The following is a 26,262-nucleotide window of genomic DNA, read 5'->3' as shown; positions in this document are numbered from 1 at the left end:
CCTTTTCCCTGCTCCAAACTCCCTGTCCCTGACTTTTGCTCACTGGGTCCAGTCCCCAGTAGAGTAGCTGCTCTTAGGCTTTTGTCTTAGGAGAACTCAGGGGAACACATGGCCTGTGCTCTGGCAATAAAATCTTCTTGCGTTGTCAGAAGTCACCTCACTATTTGATGTCTCCATATACTCCCTCTGCTTTAATCTCACTTACTTCCCCCAAACCTCAGTCTGGCCCCTGTTTAAATGTCACCTGTTCATGAAGCTGTCCTTCATCTCCACAACAAAGCTGGTTTCTCTCTTCTCCGTGGCTGCTGTACCTTGTTTATTCCTCCATGGGCGCACTGAGGGCTCTCAATACATTTGGTTTTATATCTGATACTCATTATAATATCCACTATTTTTTTTTGTTTCTTTTATATTTTAGGTCCTGAAACATTGTCAAACATTGTCAATCATTCTTGAAGGTTTAACATTAAATGATATTAAGAAACGGACACTGGGCAATAACTTTAGCACCAGCTGGGAGAATTGGTGATGATTATAGTCGGAAAGAATCCCAAATATGTGATGCTGGTAATCTCTGGTCATAAATATATATTGAGTGTAAATCTTTTCTTACAATAATAAAATGCCTAAGGAAATATCTATCCCCAGACACAAGCACATTTACGTTCTTCTCTTATTTCTTATCAATCTAGTCTGGGATAGATGATGTGCTGCTCAGAGATGGGGGCTAGATGAAATTACGGGGGGATGGGAGCTGTCCTATTTATTGGGCAACCTCAGACTGTGGCTCTCCAGGGGAATCGGCCACCTAAACTGGTACCCTCCACTGACCAGGCCAACATAAACATGGCTGGGAAAAGGGCAATGTTTTTATGGTCCTTAGTCCCTGGAGACCCTGTTTCACTGGGAAAGATACTCTCACTACAGTGACCACTTGCCTGAGACTCCCAATTCTGGAAGCCTCTCACGGAGGGAGCTGTCTAGGACCACCTCTATGAGTTGATTCAGCTCCCAAAACACCCAGGAAACCCTTCCAGATTAATGAGAACAGGAAGGCAAACACACTCCCAGGATGCTGATCCTTGTGAACAAGAAATAAGCAGTGGCCATAACCCCTCCCTTTTAATTCACCACCTTTTAAACTTCAATCATATTTTCCTGAGACAACGTTGGAAACTGGCCTTTCTGTTGGCATTCCTTCTTCAGTGCATAGATCAGTCATTTTAGGCTCACTTCAAACCTGTTTGAATCCCACGTCCCCTGCCCACCATGCTACCTTTCTTTTTACTGTCCTTCAATCTTAGTCTTGGTACTACTGTGTGTGTGTGTGTGAGAGAGAGAGAGAGAGAGAGAAAGAAAGTAAGAACAGAGACAGCAAGAGAGAGAGAGAAGAGAGACTGTGAGAGAGAGAGAGAGAACAGAGACAGCGAGAGAGAGAGAGAGAGAGAGAGAGAACGAGAACCCAGTTCTTAAGCTTCAAGCTTCTAGGCAGATGTGACCAAGTGAGTGCTTTAAGAAAATCTGTGACTTGCTTGTCACACATACCAATGCACATTCTTATCCCCTCCATTTTCCTGTGAGGCAGATATTACCTATCCTGTTTCCATGGTAATAATAATGAGTATTTGTTGAGTTTATATTATGTATTAATACTATCCTAGGCATTGTCTGTGGATCATTGCACATAATTTTCACAAAAGCACTCGGCGTAGACAGCATTATCATCCCTAGTAAACAGATGAAAGCCAGCCTCACAAAGAGTGAATTGAGTTGATGAGTAAGGTAACTATCTGTTCTTTTTATTGGACTATGTTTCCTTATAGGAAGCCTGTGAATATCTCTTGGGGTGGAAAATCCACAATATTTGGGAACAGGTTTGATTTTTGAAGAGAGTCATAATGGGCAGGAACAAGAGGTAGGAGATCAAGTGAAGAAATGCCATGTTTGGGCAAAGAGGTGGCCACAGGGAAGGGGGCTGGCTTTCTCTCTTGTGGGTCAGAGAATAGTTTCCAAGGGCACCGCAGAGAGTGTCAGCCTTTGCAGGCCCTTTGGAATTGCCTGTGACTTCTTAAAGGTGTCCAGGGAATGTAATATTTAGAATGGGGGCAGGATTTAGAGATTTTCTAATCCAATCACCATGTTTTATAGTTAATCCCAAGAGACTATATGAATTAAGTAAGGTCATCCTCCTAATGGCAGAACATGAGATGTAGCTCAGAGCTCCAAATTCCATTCCAGGGCTCTGTCCTTCCCTCAATATAGGACCCAGGGCAGGCTATTCTTGTGTTTTACCCCTGCCCCCAGGTTCTCTCTGGGCCTGCTCCTTGGGAACGTAGTATGGAGCAAGAGGGAAGGCATCTCTTTAAAAGCAACCCAACATAGGGCCTGTGATTAACACTACTGTATTGTACACTTAAAAATGTGTTAAGAGATTAGCTCTTACATTAAGTGCTCTTACCACAGAACGAAACACAATAGCAGCAACAACAACAATAAAGGAGGTGAGAGGAAACTTTTGGAGGTGATGGATAAGTTTATCACACTAGTTAACGGTGATTGTGTTAAGGGTGTATCACTTATGTTCAATATATCAACTTGTATACATTAAAAATCTATAACTTTTTGTATGTCAATCAGACTTCAATAAAGTGGCTTTAAAAAAAAAAGGAAAAGAAAATCTCACATCACTCTTGTGGGTAGAACCTGTGGGAACTGGGACAGATTGGCTTACACTTCTAATGCTGTTTTTCCTTGCAGAAGAGATGCAGAAACATTGAAAGCAAATGATTCTGTGCCTGTGACTGAACCCTCCTTGATCTCCAAAGGGCAAGTGTTACACTGTTGCCCGTGTTTCATCTGGAAAAAACAGAAGTACACAGAAGAATGTGATTTGTGCAAAGTCACCTCCTGTCGGGGAAGTCTTTTCCCAGTATCAGTCATCACTTGGCTGGGCCGGTCCATGCCAGTCCATGCTGGTCCATGCCTGCCTGGCCAGGCTACAATCTTCATTCACAAAGAGTAGACTGGGAAGTCAGAGAGACCTGGGTTCAAGTCTGAAGTATTGAGTGACTCATAAAATTATATAACTCCCAGTTGTGCCTCAGTTTCCTAGTCTGAACAGTGGCCATCAACACAGATGCTTGTTTTTTTTTAATTTAATTTTTTTGTATATATATTTTTTGAGACAGAGTCTCGCTCTGTCGCCAGGCTGGAGTGCAGTGGAACGATCTCTGCTCACTGCAACCTCTGCCTCCTGGGTTCAAGTGATTTTCCTGCCTCAGCCTCCTGAGTAGCTGGGACTACAGCTGCACGTCACCACTCCTGGCTAATTTTTGTATTTTTAGTAGAGACGGGGTTTCACCGTGTTAGCCAGGATGGTCTCAATCTCTTGACCTCATGATCTGCCTGCCTGGGCCTCCCAAAGTGCTGGGATTATAGGCGTGAGCCACTGCGCCCGGCCCCAGATGCTTGTTTTGAGGATTATGTAAGTAAGGTATTATTTTATTGGAGGATGAACAGTAAGCCCTCAGTATATGGTAATATTAAATGCAATAGAGATACATGAATCCAAGATTTCTCAAACCTTTACCACCCTCCACTCCCCACAACCAGGTGGAACAGATGCTCTGTGTCTAATGTCATACCGCCTTGGCCCACTTCTGACTTTACTGGGGGCTGTGACAGACATTTTAATTCATTCTGAGTATTTCTCCCACTTTAAATTGGTGCCATTTCTCCATGTTTTTCTGCTTTTGTGCTTTCTTCAAAGCCACAGAAGTAGGCAAAGCCCAGGGGCAACCTTGGGTCAAATGAGGAAGACAGCTGACTGCAAATGCCCTAGTCCAGCCTTTGGATAGAAATTCCCCAAGTCATTCTGAACAGAGTCCTAGCAGAGTTGAGTGCTCATTGTCCACAGCAGCAACCTTGGTAATAACTCTGTGTTGAATTTTCTTCTGCCTTGTCTTACTGTCTCTGTTCCCTCACTCCTATTTTCTAGAAACATGTCTTAATTACACTACCTTCACCCAAGTCCCTGTCTCAGGCACTGCTTTTAGGACCCCCAAATAAATATTTCAGGCATTTCTTATATAACTCTCTACCTCATGCTTAAGAATTCTCATGTTTGGCCTGGCTTGGTGGCTCACGCCTGTAATCCCAGCACTTTGGGAGGCCAAGGCGGGCGGATCACGAGGTCAGGAGATAGAGACCATCCTGGCTAACACGGTGAAACCCCTTCTCTACTAAAAAATACAAAAAATTAGCCGGGCGTGGCGGCGGGCGCCTGTAGTCCCAGTTACTCGGGAGGCTGAGGCAGGAAAATGGCGTGAACCTGGGAGGCGGAGCTTGCATCACTGCAAGATCTGCCACTGCACTCCAGCGTGGGCGACAGCGAGACTCTGTCTCAAAAAAAAAAAAACAAAAAAACACCCCACAGAATTCTCATGTTTATAAATTTTGCTAAAACCCAGTAGCTAAAGAACACTAGGGCCATACCTGCAGTCAAACAATGTTAGATTATTAACTTGCTGCAGTTAAGAAGAACAATTCAATGGAAGAAAGTATTTCAAAAGGATAGAGTTAGGGAAGCGTATTTACGGAGTGTGGGGGATCTAGGGTTAGTCATAGGATGGTTTTCACATAGATTGTGCAGGGATTTTGTCTTTAGAACATGTGAGTTCATGCAGAGTTATGGTTAGATTAGTTTATCTTTGATCTGTAATCACATGGTCTGAACAAACTGTTATTAAAAGAATTTAAGCTTGGGGCTGGGCACGGTGGCTCACACCTGTAATCCTAGCACTTTGGGAGGCTGAGGTAGGTGGATCACCTGAGGTCAGGTGTTCCAGACCAGCCTGGCCAACGTGGTAAAACCCCGTATTTACTAGAAATACAAAAAATTAGCCAGGCCTGCTGGCAGGCAACTGTAATCCCAGCTACTCCGGAAGCTGAGGCAGGAGAATCGCTTGAACCCGGGAGGTGGAGGTTGTAGTGAGCTGAGATCGCGCCACTGCACTCCAGCCTGGGCAACAAGAGTGAAACTGTGTCTCAATAAATAAATAAATAAATAAATAAATAAATAAATAAATAAATGAATTTGGACTTGTATAGTTTGTGATGCTGACCTTAGATTGGGCTGGCCCAGTTAATTTAATTTGTGTTTTGCATGTTGTCTTTTTTACAGGGTTTCTTTCAATTTTCAGTTCTGTCTTCACAGGTTAGCTGCTCACAGGGACAATTTTTCCCCTTTTTATAACTTTTAGGTTTGTATTTGTCAGAGTTCTCCAGAGAAGCAGAATCAAAAGGAGATATATAGATAGATAGACACATAGATAGATAGATAATATGTAGAGATAGAGAAATAGAGATATTTGTGTTGAGGAATCAGTTCACACAATGGAGACTAGTGAATCCAGTATCTGCAGGGTAAGTCAGTAGACTGCAGAGCCAACGTGGAGCCAACATGGCAATTAAGTCCTCAGGCCATGTCTGTTGGGATAATTCTTGTTGCCCAGGGGCGGTCAATCTGGTCTACTAAGGCCTCCAACTAATTGGATGAGGCCCACCCCCATTAAAGAGGACAATCTCTGATTAAAACATTAATCTCATCTGGAAAAAACCACCCTTACAGGAAAATCCAGAAAACATGTGTGACTAAGTATCTGGGTACTGTGGTCCAGCCAGTGGACACATGATATTAACCATCACAAGGTCATATGGTTTTTTCTCAGCCACATGATCACAAGTTTATTATTCCAATCAGTAAGGTATTGCTAAATTATTACTTGACAGTCATAGAAGGATAATTGAAAGTATAATTATACTTACATAATTATAATTGAATTGTATGAATCAATTACATAAAGTATAATTGAAGGATTTTTTTCTATTTCTCTACTGCTGTCTGAGAAATGAAACCTACAATAAGGTTATAGGTAGAAAAATGGAGAAGAGAAAGTTGACTTACCTAAGTGTGCACAGTGCCAGGAAGCCTGATCTCCCGCCTTCTGTTTGCTCAGCCTTAGGCTAGGTGACCAGATGTACATACAGCTGGTATCCTTCAGGATGGGATTTGAAGGCTATAAAAATTGCCACTATAAATAATGGCCCTGTTACAACCTTGGTAGTCCTACTATTAAAGCTTTATTACTTTGAACTAAATATCATCCTCTTCAAGCTACTCTTGAACTCCTGGGCTCAAATGATCCTCCTACCTCAGCTTCCCACAGTGCTGGGATTACAGGCGTGAGCCACAGCACCTGGCAACACATTTTGAAAAAAGAAAAAAAAAAAAACTTAATAATATATTTTAAACCTAACATCTAAAATATAATCATTTCAACATATTCTTAAGATAAAATTGATAATGAGAGTTTTACATTATTTTTGGCAATTTTTATTGTGATAAACATACATAAAATAAAATTTAACATTTTAAACATTAAGTGTACAATTCAGTAACATTAAGCAGATTCATATTGTTGTACAACCATAACCACTATCCATTTCCAGAACTTTTTTATCATCCCAAACTGAACCTCTGCACCCATAAACAATAACTCTCCATCCTCCCCTTCCCCAGCCCCTGGTAACCTGTATTCTACTTTCTTTCTTTATGAATTTGCCTATTCTAGATACCTTATATGAGTGGAATCATATATTATTTGTCCTTTTGTCATCTGGCTTATTTTATTTAGCATAATGTTTTCAAGTTTCATCCATGTTGTAGCAGGCACCAGATTTTTAAGAATGAATAATATTCCACTGTATATATAAACCACTTTCTGTTTATCTATTCATCTGTTGATGGACATTTGGGTTATTTCCACCTTTTGGTTATTGCTGCTATGAACATTGGCACAGAAGTCTTTGGCCTACTTTTTTTTTTTTTTTTTGAGAAAGAGTGTCACTCTGTCGCCCAGGCTGGAGTGCAGTGGTGGCGATCTGGGCTCACTGCAAGCTCCGCCTCCCTGGTTCAAGTGATTCTTTTGCCTTAGCCTCCAGAGTAACTGGGATTACAGACACCCACCATCACACCTGGCTAATTTTTGTATTTTTAGTGGAGATGGGATTTTACCATATTGGCCAGACTGGTCTTAAACTACTGGCCTCAGGTGATGCACCTTCGTCAGTCTCCCAAAGTGCTGGGAATACAGGCGTGAGCCACCATGCCTGGCCTGGGCTATGTTTAAAAGTTAAAAATCTTAGGACAGAGGGAAGGGGAGAGGAGATAGTAAGAATATATAAACAACCTATCATAGTGGGAGACAGTAAGGGATTAGCTATTCACAGAAGAGAGAGAAAGAAATCCACTATTCATTAAATTGTCAATATGGCTATGTTCTTAGGCATATGGAAGTAGGCTGGAGGATTCGAATTGAGGTAAAGGAATGGACAGGAAGGTAGAAGAGGACTGAGATTGTGGGGAGAGACATAACAGAGTTTAACCTTGTAAAATGAGGCACCTGACCTCATTATTTGAGGGTGGGGCCCAACACCTGAATCTCCACTTTACAGAGCATGGGTACACTTTCATTTCTTTAGAAAAATCACCCATTTCCTCCATTGTGTTTCCTCCCCTTAGCCCTGGCCTATGCACATTGATTAACTGCATGACTTAGGAAGCCACTTCACTGCCTCTGAACAATGAAGCACAGTTGAATGCTCACAGATCTATATGCTAGCAGAACCTGTCATCAGTACACATCAAGTATCTGTGGTTCCCTCCTCCTAAGAGACAGCCTACAGTATAGAGTCTCCCTCATGGTTTATCCACCCAAGTCCTGCACCCAAGACTTGTTTAGTGAAGCTACAGAGGGAACATACAGGCCCAGTGATTGTATTCAGGTCTCAGCTGCTCACTGGATCTGCTCAAAAGTACAGTGGGAATACCCTACCTTGAAATAAGATGCATTCAGCATCTTTACTAATGTGTGAACCATTCCAGTCAGGATTCCTGCACTGGTGAGAAAGAAGACTAGGAAATCACTCACATCTCCAATTCTGATTTATAGGATTCTATAAATGTAAAATCAATAGGCATAACACTCAGCAAAATTTAAAATAAAATTTTATTTTATCTTATACTTCAGTTCAGACAATAGCATGTGGTGTACATTCAAAATTTTTGACAGGTACAGAGCACATTAAAAAATGAAGACTTGATCAAGGAAATGTAAGAGACAAATAGACAACAACATTCTCCCTGAATCTGGAAAGAAGCAAGCAATAAGATCACGAAAGGTGGCTGTAAAACAGGATTATTCTGCATGTGTTGCCCACAACTAGGGCAGGGTTATCTCTCATCACAAGTACAAAGCCATTGATGTTAGTGTGTAACAGAGAGAAAACAGAGGATTTGTACGGCTGAGGAAATAAATGGCAGATGTTACACAGGAAGCAATATAACATGGTCGTTAAGTAACTGTATTCAACTATCAAATTTAATTTTAAATCTTGGCACAGTGCCCACAAGCCGTGTGACTTTAGTCCCTTTGATAATATAAACTTCATTTCTCTCACTTATAATAAAGAGACACAAATGGTACCTACTCCATAAAGTTATGAAGAACACATAAAACCTGTAAAGCACTTATAATAGTGCCAGAACATTGTAAGCACACATGATATGTTCATTGGCATTATTATTAAGGGCTTATATAAATTCCCAGGTAATGCATAATAACAGTAGAGACTGTGACAAGTCCTGGCTTCCATAAATTGTCAGCTTCATTTTCCCTGTTTCATTTGATATGTTATTCCATTTTATGCTTTGAGACAGGGTCTTGCTCTGTTTCCCAGGCTGGAGTGTAGTGGTATGATCGTGGATCACTGTAATCTCAAACTCCTGGACTCAAGCGATTCTCCCACCTCAGCTTTCTAGGTAGTGGGGGCTACAGGTGCATACCACCATGCCCAGTTATCATATTCCCTATTTTAAAAGTTGTACACAGGCTGGGCGCAGTGGCTCACACCTGTAATCCCAGCACTTTGGGAGGCTGAGGCGGGTGGATCACGAGGTCAGGAGATGGAGACCATCCTGGCCAACATGGTGAAACTCTGTCTCTACTAAAAAATACAAAAAAATTAGCCGGGCATGGTGGCACGTGCCTCTAGTTCCAGCTACTCGGGAGGCTGAGGCAGAAGAATTGCTTCAACACGGGATGCAGAGGTTGCAGTGAGCCGAGATCACGCCACTGCACTCCAGCCTGGTGACACAGTGAGACCCCACCTCAAAAAAAAAAAAAAAAAAGTTGTATGTGACAGCTAACCATAATAAAAAAAAAAAAAAGAAAAGAAAGAAAAAAGAGAGAGAAAGTAGGGACAAAACTAAATCATTAGTAATTTGAGCACATTTCCTTCAAAGCATATGCTATTTTTCAACTTGATTTCAATCACGTATCTTTATTGTTTTTCTTAATGTTATAAGCATGTTTGGTTTTATTGTAGTCTTTAAATCATGTAATACTTCATTAGTATGTATTATTCCACATAATAGTCCTTTAAGTAGATGGACCATACTTCAGTTTACTATTCCAGCCAGAGAAAAGTACTGATGTGCTTATGGGCAACTGGAAATAAGCTAGTGTTAGAAATAATTATGTTTATCAAGCCAATAAAGATAAGGAGAAGTGTAGTGTTAAGGGTCACTTGCCTCCCACAGCCTGAAAGTCCTTGTCACAGCTGATCTTGAACATAGCCAGCACCCGTGTTCTGATCTGTTTGGTTTTGGCACCATAGATGATGGGATTGATGACAGGAGGCAGCAGCAGGTAGATGTCACCCATGACAACACGCACAACAGGATGAAGGCTGTTTCCAAAGCGGTGTACCACTGAGAGGCCAATAAGTGGCACATAGAAGGCAAGTACCACACCAATGTGTGACACACAGGTTCCAAAGGCCTTGGCCCGCTCTGACTTGGAAGGCAGTTGCAGAACCGTTCGTATTATCAGAAAATAGGACAAGGAGATGAACATTACATCCACACCCATGACCAGCAGAATGGCAGTAAGACCATATACCACATTGGGCAAAGTGTCTGCATAGGCCAACTTCATCACATCCTGGTGGACACAATAGGAGTGTGAGAGGACATTGGAGTGGCAGAAGGCCAGCCGCTTGATCAACAGAGGCAGTGGGAAAAAAAAGAGGGATCCGCGGACCACAGCCACGATGCCAATCTGGGCTGTTACTGTATTGTTGAGCACTGCAGCATGGCGCAGTGGGTGGCAGATGGCCACATAACGGTCAAAGGCCATGGCCAGCAGGATGGTGGATTCAATGGCTGAGAGGGCATGAATAAAGAACATCTGGGTAAGGCAGGCCTCAAAGCTAATCTCTCGGGAATCAAACCAGAAAAGGGCAAGGATCTTAGGCATGGTGGATGTGGATAAGGCCAGGTCAATGGCTGCCAGCATGCAGAGAAAGAGGTACATCGGAGCGTGCAGGCTGCGTTCCGTCCTTACGATGAAGACCACGATGCAGTTTCCAAACACTGCCACTACATACATGGAAAGGAGGGGGAAGCCAACCCAGAAATGGGCTTTCTCTAGTCCTGGGATACCAATAAGCACAAAGGTGGCATGTGTGAAGTTGCAGGAACTCATAGCTGGAACTGAGGAGGGGTGACTGGAGAGGGTGAGGTCACACTGGCAGTCTGCAGGGACATAGAGCACAATCAGAGAATGCCCTGGAAACTTGAAACTGACATCCCACCCCTTTTGTCTCCTCCCACCCCCACTTAGGGTCTTTCATAAGCTCTGAGGCCCTCTTCCAAAGGCGGGACTGTGACAGATCAAATTCATTTATGCATCACTACTCTCAAGGTTTATTTAAATTTTTGAAAGGGAACCTTGGGAGAGCAATGCTTTTTCCAAAATGTAATTCCCTCAGATTCTTCCTACTGGTTCATACCTTCATTGCCTGGGTATTTGGTGGCCCTTTTTTTTCTGATAGGTGTTAAGAGATACACTTTTGGGAGCTCCTTCCAGATAAGGCTGCGTTTCTTATTTTACTTTCCCTGCTTCCCTCCCCCCACTTTCTTTCTTTCTATTATTCATTCATTCCAGAAGCATTACTAGCATAATGTATGCATTTAATTCATGGGAAAGGGAGAGGCATGATCACAGAGGAATCTTCCTGTTTAGACTTGAAACATGAGTAGAAATTAGACAGAGAGTGGAATAATGGGTGTTCCAAGGCAGTGAGGATAGGAGATAACTTTGCAAATTTTCAGGATTCCCAGTCCTCAATTCTAAAGTCAGCCAGAGGAATAAGAAGCACAGCAATGACACATTTTTAAAGCTTAAAAGAATATAAATAAACAAAAACTAAGAAAAAAATGCCAAAAGTCAATCTCTTTCGGATTAAAGGAAACTCATCTGTGGTCATAAAATCAAAGGTAGTGGCTCCCTCCGATGACTTCTTCAGAGATGAAGGTGCTGGCAGGACACTGGTGAGTACCTCCGCACCTGAAAGCTTCTTCCAAGGCATCCAAGGATAGTTTGAGTTGAGTCCTTACTTTGGAGAAGTATTATTAATTTTACAATGATATTTTTAGAGCTTTGTCTTTCCTGAAACTTGTGCCAACAAGTCATTCATCTCAGGGGAGACATTTCTTTTTTAGAAGCCCAGTGTTGCTTTGCCCCAACTCCCTACCCTCACCCAAACACCTGGGCTCTGACTTCATGAAACTTCTTCTCTGCTAGGTGCCCTGGTCTTTAGAGCTAATTTTTTCTAAAAAGCCAAAGCCTTGGCTGCAAGGCCGAACTTTTGGAAACAAATGACGCAGTGTCTTCATTGATTATCTGTTTCATTGAAACAGGTTAGCTTGCTTATATTGCACTCCCCCAACCCCAGAATTCTTTACTCATCATTTGAGTTCTTACTGCAGCTGGGAGATGCCCTTCAGTTTGGCCTTAATGTAGAGGGGTTAGATACCAGTGATCTTAAAGTACAATATGATAAAATTAGTACAAAGAGATTTGAACTGGATTCTCCCCATCTTGGATAATCAAGGAAGGACAGATTTGGGGTTCAAAGGTTACAAAACCCATACTTCTGCCTCTATTTTCTCTTCTCCACCTTCAGAACTTGTGCAGACAAAACAGCTAATCTCCTTGACAAATATTAAATCCCATATTTGGCTCCCAGTTGCTATCAGAACATGAAAAGCCCTTTTCAGAAGCAGATGATTGCATCCTTTAGTGAGATACAAGATAGTTTGCATCTTGCATCCATCCATCCATTTCTGTATCCATCATAGCTTGGGGAAGGGGATACAGAATTTTAAACAAATCATGCTGAAATGTATGGGACAGAACTAAGGAACCTTCCCTGAAGAGAGATCAGATCACTAGACCACTGTGTTCCAGAGAAATGGGACCCAGGGTGAAGAAAAGAGCAGGCATGGAGGGAGAGCAAGGGGAACACAGGGACGTATATTTACTTTCTTAATGCCTTTTGCCCATGCTACCACATGCAGTGCTGACAGGTAACAAGAGTCTTTATTGGCCCCAGAGTTGGGTACTTTCTTAAGCCCTTTCTCTGCAGAGCATATTTTATGCCTTGCTGGTACCTGCACATGCTTACTAGAGTATAGGACTTTGGGCTATCATCTCATTTCCCAAAATACCTATCCTGAAAGACCTCACGTCATCCTCCCATGTTGCCTGGCATCCTGCCTAAAGTAGACTCCCTGCTTAACCCAATTTCAGCTTCTCTTTGGGTCCAAATGTGGCTGTTGCATTCATTCTCACCTGCCTTTCTTGATTGTTAGCTAAGACTCTGGGACATTTCTTCCTAGCCCATAAAGCTGTGGATGGGACACAAGGGCTTCTCCCTGCCCTGACTTGAAGCAGTATGTGGGGTCTTCAAGGTCCCTTAGGATGGCAGGAGCTAAGGCTGCCTGACCCCAGGTGAGGGTGCACTCACCTGAGAATGGTACAGTCCTACTTAGAAAGAGCAGCTGGAGCTGGTTTTGCTTTCTGGTTCAGGCCTTTTTAATAATGCCACTCAGAAAGCCCATGGGAACAGGCAGTGAGAGTATGAACTGAGGCCCCAGGGACTTGGCAGACAGAGGAAAAATATCTCCATGTCCACTTGTGTGCCATTCCCACGGGCTTCCCACTGTTCCCGTCCAGGGAGAGCAACCTCAAAGCACCCACTGCCTCTGTCATCACTCCCACACTCACATATACAGGACTCTCGACAATCTGCTCCCACTACTCCAAGCTAAACCAAGCACACACAGTCAGCCACAGGATTAGTGTGTTTCTTCATGTGCCACTCTGCTAGACGCAGCAGACATCATGTGTGACTAGGCATGGTCCTTGGGCTTTAGGAGTTTGCATCCTCTCTAAAAATACAAAAGTATACTTCCATAATTCAAGATAGGGGCATGCAATTCTCCATATCTTTCCCTAGCCTTTCTTCTGGTTGACAAAACAGACCTTAATGTATCAAAGCCGCTCTTCATTGCTCCTGGATTACAGATAAAGCCCAGATGATATGACAGCTTTTTGTCCTAGGTCATATAGTTAATTAGTGATAATATTGGTTGGAGAACCAGATATTCTGACTGTTTATTCACATTAAACAAATGTTTGTCAAAGGCTTACAATGTTATAAGCAAAATAGATAAAAAAACTCACCCCAACTACCTTCTCCAGGATATTGAGGTATCCTCAGTACCTCAGGATGCTTGATGGCTGTCTTCCAGTGACGTGTCCCCTACGTCCCTACGTCATACCCAGCAGGGTTACCTTCATACTTTATTAATATTTAACACTACCTGTTCTATCTGCCATCCTTTCTAAGTATGCCTCACACATGAGTCTTACTTTGTCATTGTCACTGTAATCTTTGAACACAGAAATGGAATTACTTTTTTATCCATCATCCATTAAGTATTTATTGGTCACCTATATCTGGCAATGGAGTTAATTCATTCATTCATTGTATAATAAGCACATTCTCAAGGCTAGTTTTCTGCAGGCACTGTGCTGAGTTTAGGGTGACAGAGGTGAATAAGACAAAGTCCTTGCCTTCAAGGTGCTCATAGACACCTACCCAAACAAACCTGAAATGGTATGAAAGAGCAGTGAATGCCACAGATTTTTATAGGAACTTGAGAAGGGTATTTATTTAGTCATTGGGTGGGTCCAAAAAGAGGGTATTTCAGCAGACACAAAATCATGAAAGAAACAGAAATTTCTATAGAAGAATTATGAACAGTTGTAGCTTGGCTGAAGCATAGTCAACCAAAAAGGAAAGAGAAATTGGAGAGGTCAATGGATGTGAACTGATGATAGGCTGTGACCTCAAGGACTTCATCCTGTAGGAATTGGGAGGTGAATAAATGGTTTTAAGCAGGGACATCACAACTAGACATGTGTTTCAGATTGCTATTCCAGAAGCTGTTGGGAGGGTGAATTTGTGGAGGATGAAGTGGATGTGCTTATGAGTTTAGTCATGTGAGACAGGAACTTAAGATACATAGCATTTCCTCATCCTTCACATGCAGTTATTCAACCTTTCTTGTCTATTTTTCCTTCTAAAAATCTTTTGCATGTTTCCTCTTATTTCCATCTTCACCACCACTACCATGTTCAAGTAGCTACAACAGTGGCCATGTGACTACTAGTGCTCTGGCTTTTAGGAAAGTCCCCAATTCATTGTGAGTTTATCCATCTTGGTCAGAACATGACATTTTTTCTGCAACCCACCCAGTCTTGGTGTCTACATTACCAATTTCCTACAGATGGAAGCTTGTAAGCTGACAGGATTGTTGGACAGGAGGACTGTCCACAGGTTAGCATTTGTGAGGTGAGGTGGGGGACGAGAATCTGCAGAAGTTCTGCGAACATCTCAGTTGTCCTTGAGGTTGACATTCCTTTTTCTCCTTTCCATTTTCAGGACTCTGAGTATCTCCATCCTTTTTCTTCAGCTCTATTTGCTGTCCTCTGTAGTAGTAGTGTATGGAAACAAATAAACAAAAATCTAGTCTGTAGGCCTGTATCATCTGAGCTTTTCCATCTTTCCACTTTGGACCTGCCTGTAGCTTCTCTGGATTTTTGTTTTTGCTTCATTGTGAGTTACAGATATGTAGATGATCTGTGGGGGTACGTATTAGGGAATAGAAGGGGAAAGAAATATGTAGAAATAAACTGGCAGTTTATTCAAAATATAAATAACCTCTTTAAAGCGGCCTCCTAATTTTTACTCTTACCTACATTCATTCACTAGACAAAACAAGTTTTATGTTGGAAAGCGGAAATAAAGCTTCACAAGATTAGGATCAGGGTATACTAGGTCATATGAAAAAGAGCAAACTTTTTATACCAAATGGCAGTACTCAGCACAGTATTCTCCAAAATGTGAAATTTCATGAAAGTATATTTGTAGATATGAAGAAATTTCTGGTATAAGAGAACTTTGTTATCTTCTTGTGTGCCATCCGAATCCTTACACATCAAAGACAGTATTTATTCATTAATTCAATGAAGAGTAAAAGTTACAATGGACCAGACACTATAGATAGAAATGTGGAAACAGCAGTGAATTGACCCAGTCCCTGACCCCAAGAAGTGAGCTCTGAGTTTGTTGTGGGGAGAATGGTGACAAGAGAGTTTGGAAAGAGTTGTCTTGAGAGAGCAGAACAAGGTGCTGTAGGAGCACCTGGAAAGGGCACTGGGCAGACCAGAGAGGTCAGGAAAAGTCCCTGAAGGAGAGCCCCTTCTATTCTAAGTCAGGAGAAGGAAGGGAGTGAGAATGCTCTAGGTGGAGGTAGGCTTAAAAGTGACAGGGCATTCTTTCCTGGGACTTAGGGCATGCAGGTTGTTTGTTGTCTCTGCTGGGACATTGTACAGAGGGGAAACAATGAAGCTTAAGAGGTAAACAGAGCCAGATCATTAAGACATTTTACTATTTTTTACTATGTGGCAGGCCCTGTTTTAGGGCTGGGAGATAGCATAAATGGAACAAATTCTTTATTCTCAAAAACATTATGTTGTAGTAATGAAACTAGAAAATAAATAACATATATGTGATATACTGGGGTATAAAAATGCTAAAAATTAAAAATAAGGCAGATAAAGATGAGAGTGAATTCAGGCAGGAATTGAGGGAGAGGTGTTGTTGTTGTTATTATTATTATAACATCAAGGGCCCAGTAATGGGGTGCACTTGAGCAAAGATCTGTATAAAGTGTGGTGTAAGTCATGTGGGTCTCTGGAGGACGAACATTCCAGGTCGTGAGAACAGCATGTGTGAACTCTGATGTTGAAGCATGCTTGATGAGTTTAAGAAAATATTTGGAAGCTAGTGTGGGTGACATAGAGTGAATCACTGGCAGAGTAGTAGAAGATGATATTGGGCTGATGGAGGGAATATAGATCATATAGATATTTATATGCTTTTACAGTGACTATGAATTTTTCCTGGGTAAGACAGGATGCCATTGGGGTATATTGAACTTGATCTGCCTTGTGCATTAAACTAATCAGTCTAACTTCACTGTGGAGGGAAATAGACTGTAAAGCAAATGTGGATGAAGGAAGACCCACCAGAAGGCTGTTATAATAATTGAGGTCCAAGATGATGGCTTGCATCACAGTGGTAGCAGTAGAGGTGGTATAAATTGACTTGATTTTAGACATCAATATTGGAGATATCTAGAAGAAAGGGTCACCAGGATTTACTAATAGGTTAGATGTAGCATCGGGGTGATAGAAAGGCATCAGGGATAACTCCAAGTGCTTTGTTTCAACAGATTGGAAGGTAGAGTTACTGAGTTAGGGAAGACTGTGGTTGAGCATGCTTTTTCCTTGGTGGGAATATTAGTATATATTAGACGTTGATTCTAAGATGATTATGAGACATTCAAGTAGTGATATTGATACATAGGCAGTGGGATAAGTCTGAACTACAAATATTAATTTGGATTTTGTCAGCATAGAGATGGTACTTAAAGACATGATACTGGATGGGATGACCAAGGAAGGGATTATGACAAAGCAAAAAGGTCTGAGAACAAAGTCCCAGGACATTCCAACATATAAAGATGAAGACTAACAATAATTGAAACTGAAATGTTGTTGTCAAACAGGCTGAGGATTTGACATAATTCTTACAGTACTATAAGTACTATAGTCACTTAATAAATTTCCTACAGGGAATGATGAGGAAACCAGAAAAGAAACAGCCTATATGTAATATGTTGGGGAATAAAAATGCTAAAAATTAAAAGTAAGGCAGATAAGGATGAGAGTGAATACAAGAAGAAATGAGGGAGGGGTATTACTATTATAATTATTATAACATCAAGGGCCCTGTAATAAGGTGCAGTTGGCAGAGATCTCCATAAAGTGAGGGGGCAAGCCTGTAGATACGAATGTTTACTTCTACTTCCTTTCTGGACCTGGTACTAACTATACAGCCCATCTTAAATTAGTGACATTAGTGTGGCATTGAAATATGTGCTTTAAAAATTTTGAGAATTAATGGACACACCCAGGGTGGAATGAATTATCTTTCTGAATTAAGCCATTACATGACCATTTTGACACAAATTAAAAAATTCATAAGTAAATGACCATAATTCATTTGTAGTCACTTTCCATTTCTGCTAGGGCAGAATGTTGATGGAAGGCTGACAGAAATGCTGAAATATGCTTGAGTCAGGAAAGATCATCAGGTAGAAATATATCTGTAAGGTTTGAAGATTTGATTTGGGCTTTTTCTCCCTAATTTGACTGAAAATTTCTAGAGGTTAGAGTCGTGTTTTTTTTTAATTAATTTTTTTACTTATATTTCCTAGTAAAAATTGCCTGAACTTCACTCTATATTTATATTTATAAATATAAATATAATTTACGTATATAAGTACATAATTTATAAATATAAGTTTATATATATAAGTTCATATAATTTTTACAAATATAAATTATATACCTATATATTATAGGTAGCAATATAGTGTTAAAAGTTAAGAGCGTGGGGGATTCTGGAGTCAGTCTGCATGGATGTGCTCTGCCATCAGCAACACCAGTTACTAGCTGTTTAAGCAAGCTACTTAACATTTCATGCCTCAATTTTCTCATTGATAATTAAAGTGATTATCTTATAACATTGTTTTAGATATAAAATGTGTTAATACATATAAAAAACACTTAGAACCATGACTTGTCAGAGCAAATAAATGGCAATCAAAATTACTAGAACAGTTGGAAAATACTACCTATTTCTCACAAAGGAGTGACTTTTCTATAATGTGTCATTCTAACTGCTATGAAGTAGATGAGATAATAATAGAAAGGGTGGTGGCAGGGACAGAAGGCAACAACAGTTTGGACCCAACAGTGGTGTGAGAAGGAGAAATTTTATATATAAGGCTAATTTTAGGCTGTTCATCTCTTCCATCCCATGTCTTCACCTCCTCATCTGGAAAATAAAGTAGTCAAACTAGCTGATGTTCTAGATACATTCCAGCTTTAACTTTAAATGATTATATGCTTAGCTTCAATGGGCACCAGTTCTTTGGTTGTTTTTTGTTTTTAACTGGGAACATGACCTGAAGTATACCATCTTGAGGTGTCCATCTAGTGCTAGAATTCCACAATTTTATGTTTCTTTGGAATGGAGAATTTTTATCACAGCTCTACGTATCTGTTTGGTTTTCACACTGTAGATGACAGGGTTCATCACAGAGGGGATCAGCAGGTAGGTGTTAGCAATCATAGTATGTACATAGGCTGGGGCTTGTTTCACAAATCTGTGAACAAAGGACAGGCTGATCAATGGAATGTAATATATAGCAACAGCCACAATGTGGGAGACACATGTACTGAAGGTTTTCTTCCTCTCTTCTGGGGAAGCAATGCTAAGGACAGTCCTAATGATCAAAACATAAGAAAGGAAGATGAGAACTGAGTCTACACCAACAGTAGAGAACATGGCAGTCAGCCCAACTGCACTGTTGATTCTGGTGTCTGTGCATGAGAGCTTCATCACATCAGGATGGTAGCAGTAGGAGTGGTGGAGTACTTGGCTGTGGCAGTAGGAAAGTCTTGTAAGAAGTGCTACCATTGGTGTCAGCATTAGGATCCCCCTGATGACACTTGCCACTCCAATTTGAGCTATTCTGGAGTCAGTTAAAATCATGGCATACCTAAGGGGATTAGAGATGGCCACAAAACGATCAAAAGCCATGGCCAACAGCACTGAAGATTCCATGACAGTGAAGAATTTAATAAAGAACATCTGGGACAAGCAGGCATTAAAGCTGATTTCCCTCACATTGAACCAGAATATACTCAGCATGGTGACCAGAGTGGATATGGATAGGCCGAGGTCAGTGGCGGACAGCATGGAGAGGAAATAATACATGGGTTTGTGGAGGCTGGGCTGAGTGATGATAGCAAAGAGGATCAGGCTGTTTCCCAAGAGAACAGTTACATAGAGGAAGCAGAAGGGAATGGAGATCCAGGTGTGGAAGGCTTGCAGCCCAGGAACACCAGTGAGCAGGAAAATGATGGAAGTGGAGGTGATATTCTGCAATGTTGACATGATGAATTAAAAGTACAGAAAAAGATGAGAGCTTAAAACAAAAAAAAAAAAGCTACATTCGTTTGTGTATTGATCAAATTAAAATAATTTTATTGTACAGAAAACTGATGAATATTTATATAATATGAAACTATGAATGGCTCATTTAAATTGATTAAAAAATGTCAGATTTCAACTGCTGTAGTGGGCACTTTGCTTTGTTTTTGAATTTGCCTCAGTGTACAATCTTTCTTCTCTAGGGCCCTTTGCTGGCAGCTATGTTTATATCATGTGACCAGTCCTCTGATCATTCTAGCCATAGATAACCAAACTAAGAATAAACACTTTACCCTGAGTTTGCCAATCATATTTCATTCTTTCTGCCATGTTTAAATTGTGCTAAGGAGGTAGTGCATTATTTTTCCTCTGTGGTTGGCACCAGAGAAAAATACACTGGGGCTGTGGAACAGCAATATTACATTGATCATAAATGTGGAAAGCAGAGAAGCTTACAGACAATTTAGGAAGCCAGAAAATATGAAGAAAGAGATCATTATAATACAAAGTAACACATAGGAAGTGACAAATAAATGGCTTCAGCATCTAACTATTAAAGAAACCCTTACAGTGTGACACCCGGCGTCACATTTGGAAGAGATGATGAGTTAGAACACAGACCTCCCACCAGGCTTAGGAAGACAGGAGGCTGTCCCCACCTGATATAATGTGCTGCCACATTCCAACACAGTTCTCTCTTCAGTCTGCTGGAAGACTAGTTATCCAGAACAGAATCTCTCTATCTTGTTAAGACATACTTCTTAGGAGATACATAATTGAATGTTACTGTTTTGTTTTAGAGGGAAAAATATAACTTTATTGCAAACATCACATTTCTTTTTTCATAGAATAGAGAATTGCAGAAAGGTAGATAGATGGGTATGGTTGAGTTGAAGAGGGGGGTCTAGGGAAAAGCAGAGATTAGGGTTTTGGCTGCAGAGGGCTCAATCAATGAGAGAGAGCCAGTTGCAGGGTAACTTTTCTTCAGGGGAAAAGAAAGGGTGCTGGGTGGCTGACAGTAAGTGTTGATAAAAGAGAGGATGGAGAGGAACCTCAACATATCCAGACTCACACATTCACCCTGATAAAGTGCCACCTCAAGGATCACCGGAAGAAGTCTTAGTGAAAAAAAAAGGGGAGTGGAGGTGGGATTTAACTAAAATTAACAGAAAACTAGATGAAAAATGAGAAATTTTAGATTACATGATTTGGCCAAATAATGAAACTATAGCTTTAGATTCTGAAATTTATAGTAATGACAGTGTCCTCAGGGGAGTGATGAAAATATCTAAAATGTATTATCAAACCTCTTAGAGAAATAAGAATTATTGTTAATGTATAGTATATTTCAAAAAAACTAAAAGAGAGAATTTTAAATGTTCACACCACAAAGAAATGACAAATATTTGAGGTGACGGATATGATAATTAGCCTGATTTGATCATTCCACAATGCATACATGTATTACAACATCACATTTTACCCCACAAATATATACCGTATTATTTGTCAACTAGAAATAAGGTAAAATAATTTTAAAAAACCAAAACACACTAAAAAGGAATTAATAGAAAGAGAGCATTCAGTAGGTTTGCAGTATTTGGAGAAGGCTTTGTAGAAAAAGCAGTGCTTGAAAGATTTCTGTGTTTTATATAAGTTGAGATGAAGAATTCCCAGGCTTTCAGAATGGCATGTGTAAAAGTGTTGAGCAGGCCGGGAGCAGTGGCTCACGCCTGTAATCCCAGCACTTTGGGAGGCTGAGGTGGGCAGATCACGAGGTCAGGAGATCGAGACCATCTTGGCTAACACGGTGAAACCTCGTGTCTACTAAAAATAGAAAAAATTAGCCGGGCGTGGTGGCTGGCACCTGTAGTCCCAGCTACTGGGGAGGCTGAGGCAGGAGAATGGAGTGAACCTGGAAGGTGGAGCTTGCAGTGAACCGAGATGGCGCCATTGCACTCCAACCTGGGCGACAGAGTGAGACTCCGTCTCAAAACAAACAAACAAACAAACAAACAAACAAAAAACTGTTGAGCAATAATGCACTTGTAACACTTCTCTTGATCTTGCTTTACTCTCTCAGGGACATTAACTGAGTATCTGGATCTTACATAGTGCTATGTTAGAAGCTAAAGGACAACACAAATAAAACCCCACTTAGAGAGTTTATAATCCAGTGAGGGAGAAAGAGCAGAACCGTTGTTCAATAACTTCAATATCTCATATACAGTGATGAATAATAAAAATGGTTATGAAAGTACAGAGGGGCTCCATTTACATCAATTAATTCTGGCTTTCATAATTTTTAATTCCTACGCAATGTCTGAGTTGTAGTTTTTGTCATTGTGTTGTAGGACATTTTATGTAACCACTTAAAAAAATTAAATTGCTATTTGAATAATTTCTCTTTCATCCTAACTTCTTCATAGCTCCCATTACCTCAACAATTTATTCATTGCCTATTTTCATTCTTCTTGGCAGTTTTTTTCCTCCTCTTGCTGAGAGATCATAAACAAAACAAAAGAAAACCATAGTGTATATATTTTGACCTGATCTGTGTTGGGCCTAGCAAAAAAAAATGATTTGTCTCCTTTCCATCACTTTACAACCATATCTTCCTGCACCCTTCCTACATTCACACTGGGCTTAGAGACAGAGGGTACCTTATTCTTTTTCCTAGCCAATAACTCCACTTTAGCTCCTATCAGCCAGAAACACTTAGTTCAGTTCAAACTGAACTGAACTATATATACATATATAAATATATATACATATATACCCATATATACATATATACACACACACACACACACACACACACACACATATGCAGAGAGCTGAGCTTGCCGTGTCAAGAGTCTAGTGACTCTTAATGAAAATAAAAAATGACTAATTTTAAATATCTACTACATGCCAGATAGTGTCTATCAGCAGTGTCAGAGACAAACAGATAAATGCTACTAGTTGTAGAGTGTATAAGGATAGGATGTATCTAATCGATAAGGCAGAAGAGTTAATAGTGTGGAGTGGCAGATTTGGAGTGTGTGCATACATGAATGTGTCTGTGTGTGTCAAGAAGAACTAGTTCCAAGAATCTTAACAGAATGTATGATTTATAACTGTGTGAAGTTTTGATGGGTAGATGTGAGTTTGTAAGGATGAAAAACAGGAGAAGTGTGCTTTTGCAGTGCCTTTGATAAAATGAGGAGAGACATGAATGAAAGAGTAACATAAGCCAGTATGTTGGATAACTACAAGAGAAGGGGTATGTCGAAGTCTTAAATGTGAGGCTAGATGCTGTGGGAAATGAAGCTAGAGAAAGCACCAGAGGTCAAATCACGAAAATCTTGAATTCCATGGAAAGTGTAATGAACTTAAATTTTTGCAGAGCATCAAGAGCCAGACATTTCTAAACATTTTATTCACCTTTTATTGACCACTGGAAGCAAGGAGCTTTGCTTTTAATAAATAAATCATTTTCCATCTCTTCTCATTTAATGCCAACAAAATTCCTTTCCCTCTTTAGTATCTTGTTTAGTACCATTGGTTGCTTTTTTGCAGTCTGCAATACTCAAGTTTTACTCTAACTCAACAATAAAAGCTTCCCACAGTTTTATATAGGTATTTCCAAACCATTCATTTCAACCAGGATATATTGAATAGTTTTCATAATTAGCCTTGTGCTTTGATAGTGAGGGATATAGGACATAAACTCTGTTTCTGTCTCAATTTTCTGCTGTATCTTTTATAAGGATAAAAATTCCTTTGGAGAACAGTCCGCTTTTGTTTATTATTCCTTCACCTTCAGTAACAATCTGAATTCTTTCCCTAATGACTCTGAAAATCCTCCAAATGATGTCACCCGTGATTTTCTACATGCCAAGTCCAAAAGTTTAATCTCAGATTTGTTTTTCTCTCCCTCATCTCAACTTTCAGCAATGTTTCCCTCCTCCTCCTTGAAACTTTCTCCTTCGTTAGCTTCAATGATGGTTATTCTGTGAGGTTTTTTTTTTTTTTCCTGTTTGTCAAACAATGGTTTTGTTCTCTGCCTTGTAAATTGTGGGATTCTAGAGGAGTCTGCTTTTCTCCTAAGAAGTACCTCTTCTTTTCTTGCTTTTCATATGCTCTTCTTGAGATATCTTGGTTATTCTCATGGCTTTAAATAGCACTTATATCCAGAAGACTCATAAATCTGCAATCTAATTATGGCATCTCCAGAGTTCTGTATTTTAGAAGTTAGCAGAATCTTTAATGCTGTGGCAGTTTCTGGTTTTAAGTGTAAAGGTAGTAATGAGACATGAAAATAGTGAAGCAATCTAACCTGTAATTTAGAAAAATAATTGACAGCATTTTGGAGAACAAAGCTCCTTGCTTCATGTGGTGAATAAAAAGTAAATAAAATACTGCGGCTACCCCTGAGGGACATCTCCACCCATCATCACGCAGTTACTTCAACTTCTATATGAGACAAATGGAACTCATTCTCTCCTCCCCTCCAAACGTGGCTCTTCCTCCTGCTTCATTTATCAGCAAATGACATCGAACTCAAGTAAATCATTGAATTAAAATTACTACCCACCACACGCACACACATGTGCACACACACACATCCTCCTCTTTCCTTCTCTCATCCCTTACATATAAAGATTAGTTTTTAATTGCTTCTACTCCTGAAATGTAAAAGATGAGAACTTCGGGAGGTCTATATAAGGAGGCCAAGCAATTGTTAGTAGCGGGTACTTGAACCTGTTATTTCATTGCGTTTTTCTTACATTGAAAAAATCTTAAGTGTTTATATCCAAGACAAGAGCGAGACTAATGAATATTCTTAGAAGGAGGCACTAAATTTCCCCCAAGCTTCTCTTTTGTGCTGCCTTCACTCTCGAGTCTTTCTGACCCATCCTCTCCAATCCATATATACCATCATTTTCTCTCTTGTGAAATAAGCTATATTCTCTCAACTAATTTTCCTGCCCACTCAGATTACAATGATGCTCCTCTTTCATTGCACTATTATAAACTATAGCTTGTGGCTGTCTTAATCTGCTGAACTAGACCATATAGTGTCATCAGTATTCTCCATGCTATTGTCAATGGTATGGCTATCATGCGTGACTGACCTGGGTTCAGATTCTTGCTCAAACACTAACTAGTTTTGAGACCATCCACACCATTAATAAAAATATTACTCATAGAAATAGCTACCATTTACTGGACACTTGTTCTGTGAACATTATTGTCCTCAGTGCTTTATAAGCATTATTTTAATTCTTACTATATCATCATGCGACAAGTATTATTAGATTCACTTTAAATACATTTTTCTGGTAAAGACACTGAGTATCAGAAGTTGTGAAACATTTGAAATCACACACAACTAGTGAAAGTCAGAGCTGAATTTTTAACTCAGGTCTTTTTAATTCCAAAGCTCATGCTCTCAAAAACAATTGTTTTACTGAAATCTACAAGTAATATAAACTTTCTGTGACCCAGTTTCCTCATCTATAAGATAGGATATGCACTGTGTCTAATACCAGTAGCTGGCAGACAACGCGTTCGAAATTGGTAATTTTTCATTTTTAGTAATAGTTATTGGGCATAGAAATGAGATTCACTGACTCTGAGAAATATATTAGCACACTGATTAAACCATTTGACTAAAAACAAGTTATCCAAGCTATATCAGGCAGAACGAAATAGCCATTCTCTACGTATTTCCTGGGAATAAATAATTCTGAAATTCTACCATCCTCCTCAGCCCACCATACCAACATCTAATCTAATTCTGCACATTGTGAGGAAATTATTCCCTGTGGGTGAGAAAGTCCAGTTCATCTAGAGTCAAGCATTTTCATTGAACAAAACAGTTTTACTTACAGAGCCCATACAGCAGTTCGGCCTGTTCCTTTCAGGCTGACTCAGAAGGCTGAGGAGGCTTTAGACTCCAGGGGAGGGCCGAGCTTGCAAATATGAGGAGACTTATTCCAGCCTGACTGGAGACAGGCACAAAGCTGAGAGGCCAATTCCTGGTGGTGGTGCTAACTCACTGTGTCTTCAGTGTGTGGAGATTCCCAGAAGACTTCTTTTGCCTCATACAGTCCTTTTATATCTGTTCCATTATGCAATTACTTACGGTGGCTATGTGCTTTATGGGCTGATGTAACCTTTTGTTCATGTGTCATTTCGCTCAAAAGCTTTTTTATTTAACAGCTTTATTGATATATCATTCACATACTATAAAATTCACCCATTTATAGTGTATGATTCAATTGTTTTTAGTAAAGTCACAGAACTGTGCAAGAACCATCATCACAATTCAATTTTAGAACATTTTTATTACCCTTAAAAGGAACCTCATAATCACTAGCAGTCACTCTGAAGGAGATTTTAAAAAACGAAATATTGTAGCAAATTGCTAAATGACATCTCCTATTATGAGTGACAGTCCAACTCCACCCCTTAACTCCTCAGTATCTATGATTATTCACAGCAGTATGGTTTCATTAGCCTACCTGTGGTTCTTTGCAGCAGCAGTCTTTCTCTTATAGATAAAAAATAATTCATTTACTCATCCATACATATATCCAGTAAATATTTCATAAGAATGTCCCATATTCTAAACATTATACTCAGTGATAGAGTTTTTTTTTTTTTAAGAAT

At 40.1% G+C, this 26,262-nt stretch overlaps 2 protein-coding genes across 3 annotated transcripts; both read right to left on the bottom strand.

Moving 5' to 3' along the window:
• Nucleotides 1-9,644: 9,644 nt before the first annotated feature.
• LOC129008279 (olfactory receptor 51E2) lies at nt 9,645-25,562 on the bottom strand. Of its 2 annotated transcripts, none has more exons than XM_063672239.1 (2): nt 25,480-25,562; nt 9,645-10,657 (listed from the first exon to the last, which is right to left on the bottom strand). In XM_063672239.1, the coding sequence occupies exon 2, from the start codon at nt 10,605-10,607 to the stop codon at nt 9,645-9,647; it is 963 nt and encodes a 320-aa protein (XP_063528309.1). In that variant the 5' UTR covers nt 10,608-10,657; nt 25,480-25,562. The 2 variants fall into 2 exon arrangements, with proteins under 2 accessions (XP_063528309.1, XP_054296268.1); XM_054440293.1 differs by lacking the exon at nt 25,480-25,562 and adding an exon at nt 13,653-13,737.
• LOC129008278 (olfactory receptor 51F2-like) lies at nt 18,287-25,680 on the bottom strand. Its single transcript, XM_054440292.1, has 2 exons — nt 25,480-25,680; nt 18,287-19,551 (listed from the first exon to the last, which is right to left on the bottom strand). Exons 1-2 carry the CDS (start codon nt 25,486-25,488, stop codon nt 18,622-18,624), a joined length of 939 nt encoding a protein of 312 aa, XP_054296267.1. The 5' UTR covers nt 25,489-25,680; the 3' UTR covers nt 18,287-18,621.
• Nucleotides 25,681-26,262: the final 582 nt, after the last annotated feature.

This window comes from Pongo pygmaeus, chromosome 9 (genome assembly GCF_028885625.2).
Source record: "Pongo pygmaeus isolate AG05252 chromosome 9, NHGRI_mPonPyg2-v2.0_pri, whole genome shotgun sequence".
NCBI classification, from domain to species: domain Eukaryota; kingdom Metazoa; phylum Chordata; class Mammalia; order Primates; family Hominidae; genus Pongo; species Pongo pygmaeus.
This window is presented reverse-complemented; position numbering and strand designations above follow the sequence as displayed.

Bases quoted from the DNA above. Each gene is read 5' to 3' on its own strand.
- LOC129008279 (XM_063672239.1), bottom strand. From the start codon at position 10,607: ATGAGTTCCTGCAACTTCACACATGCCACCTTTGTGCTTATTGGTATC.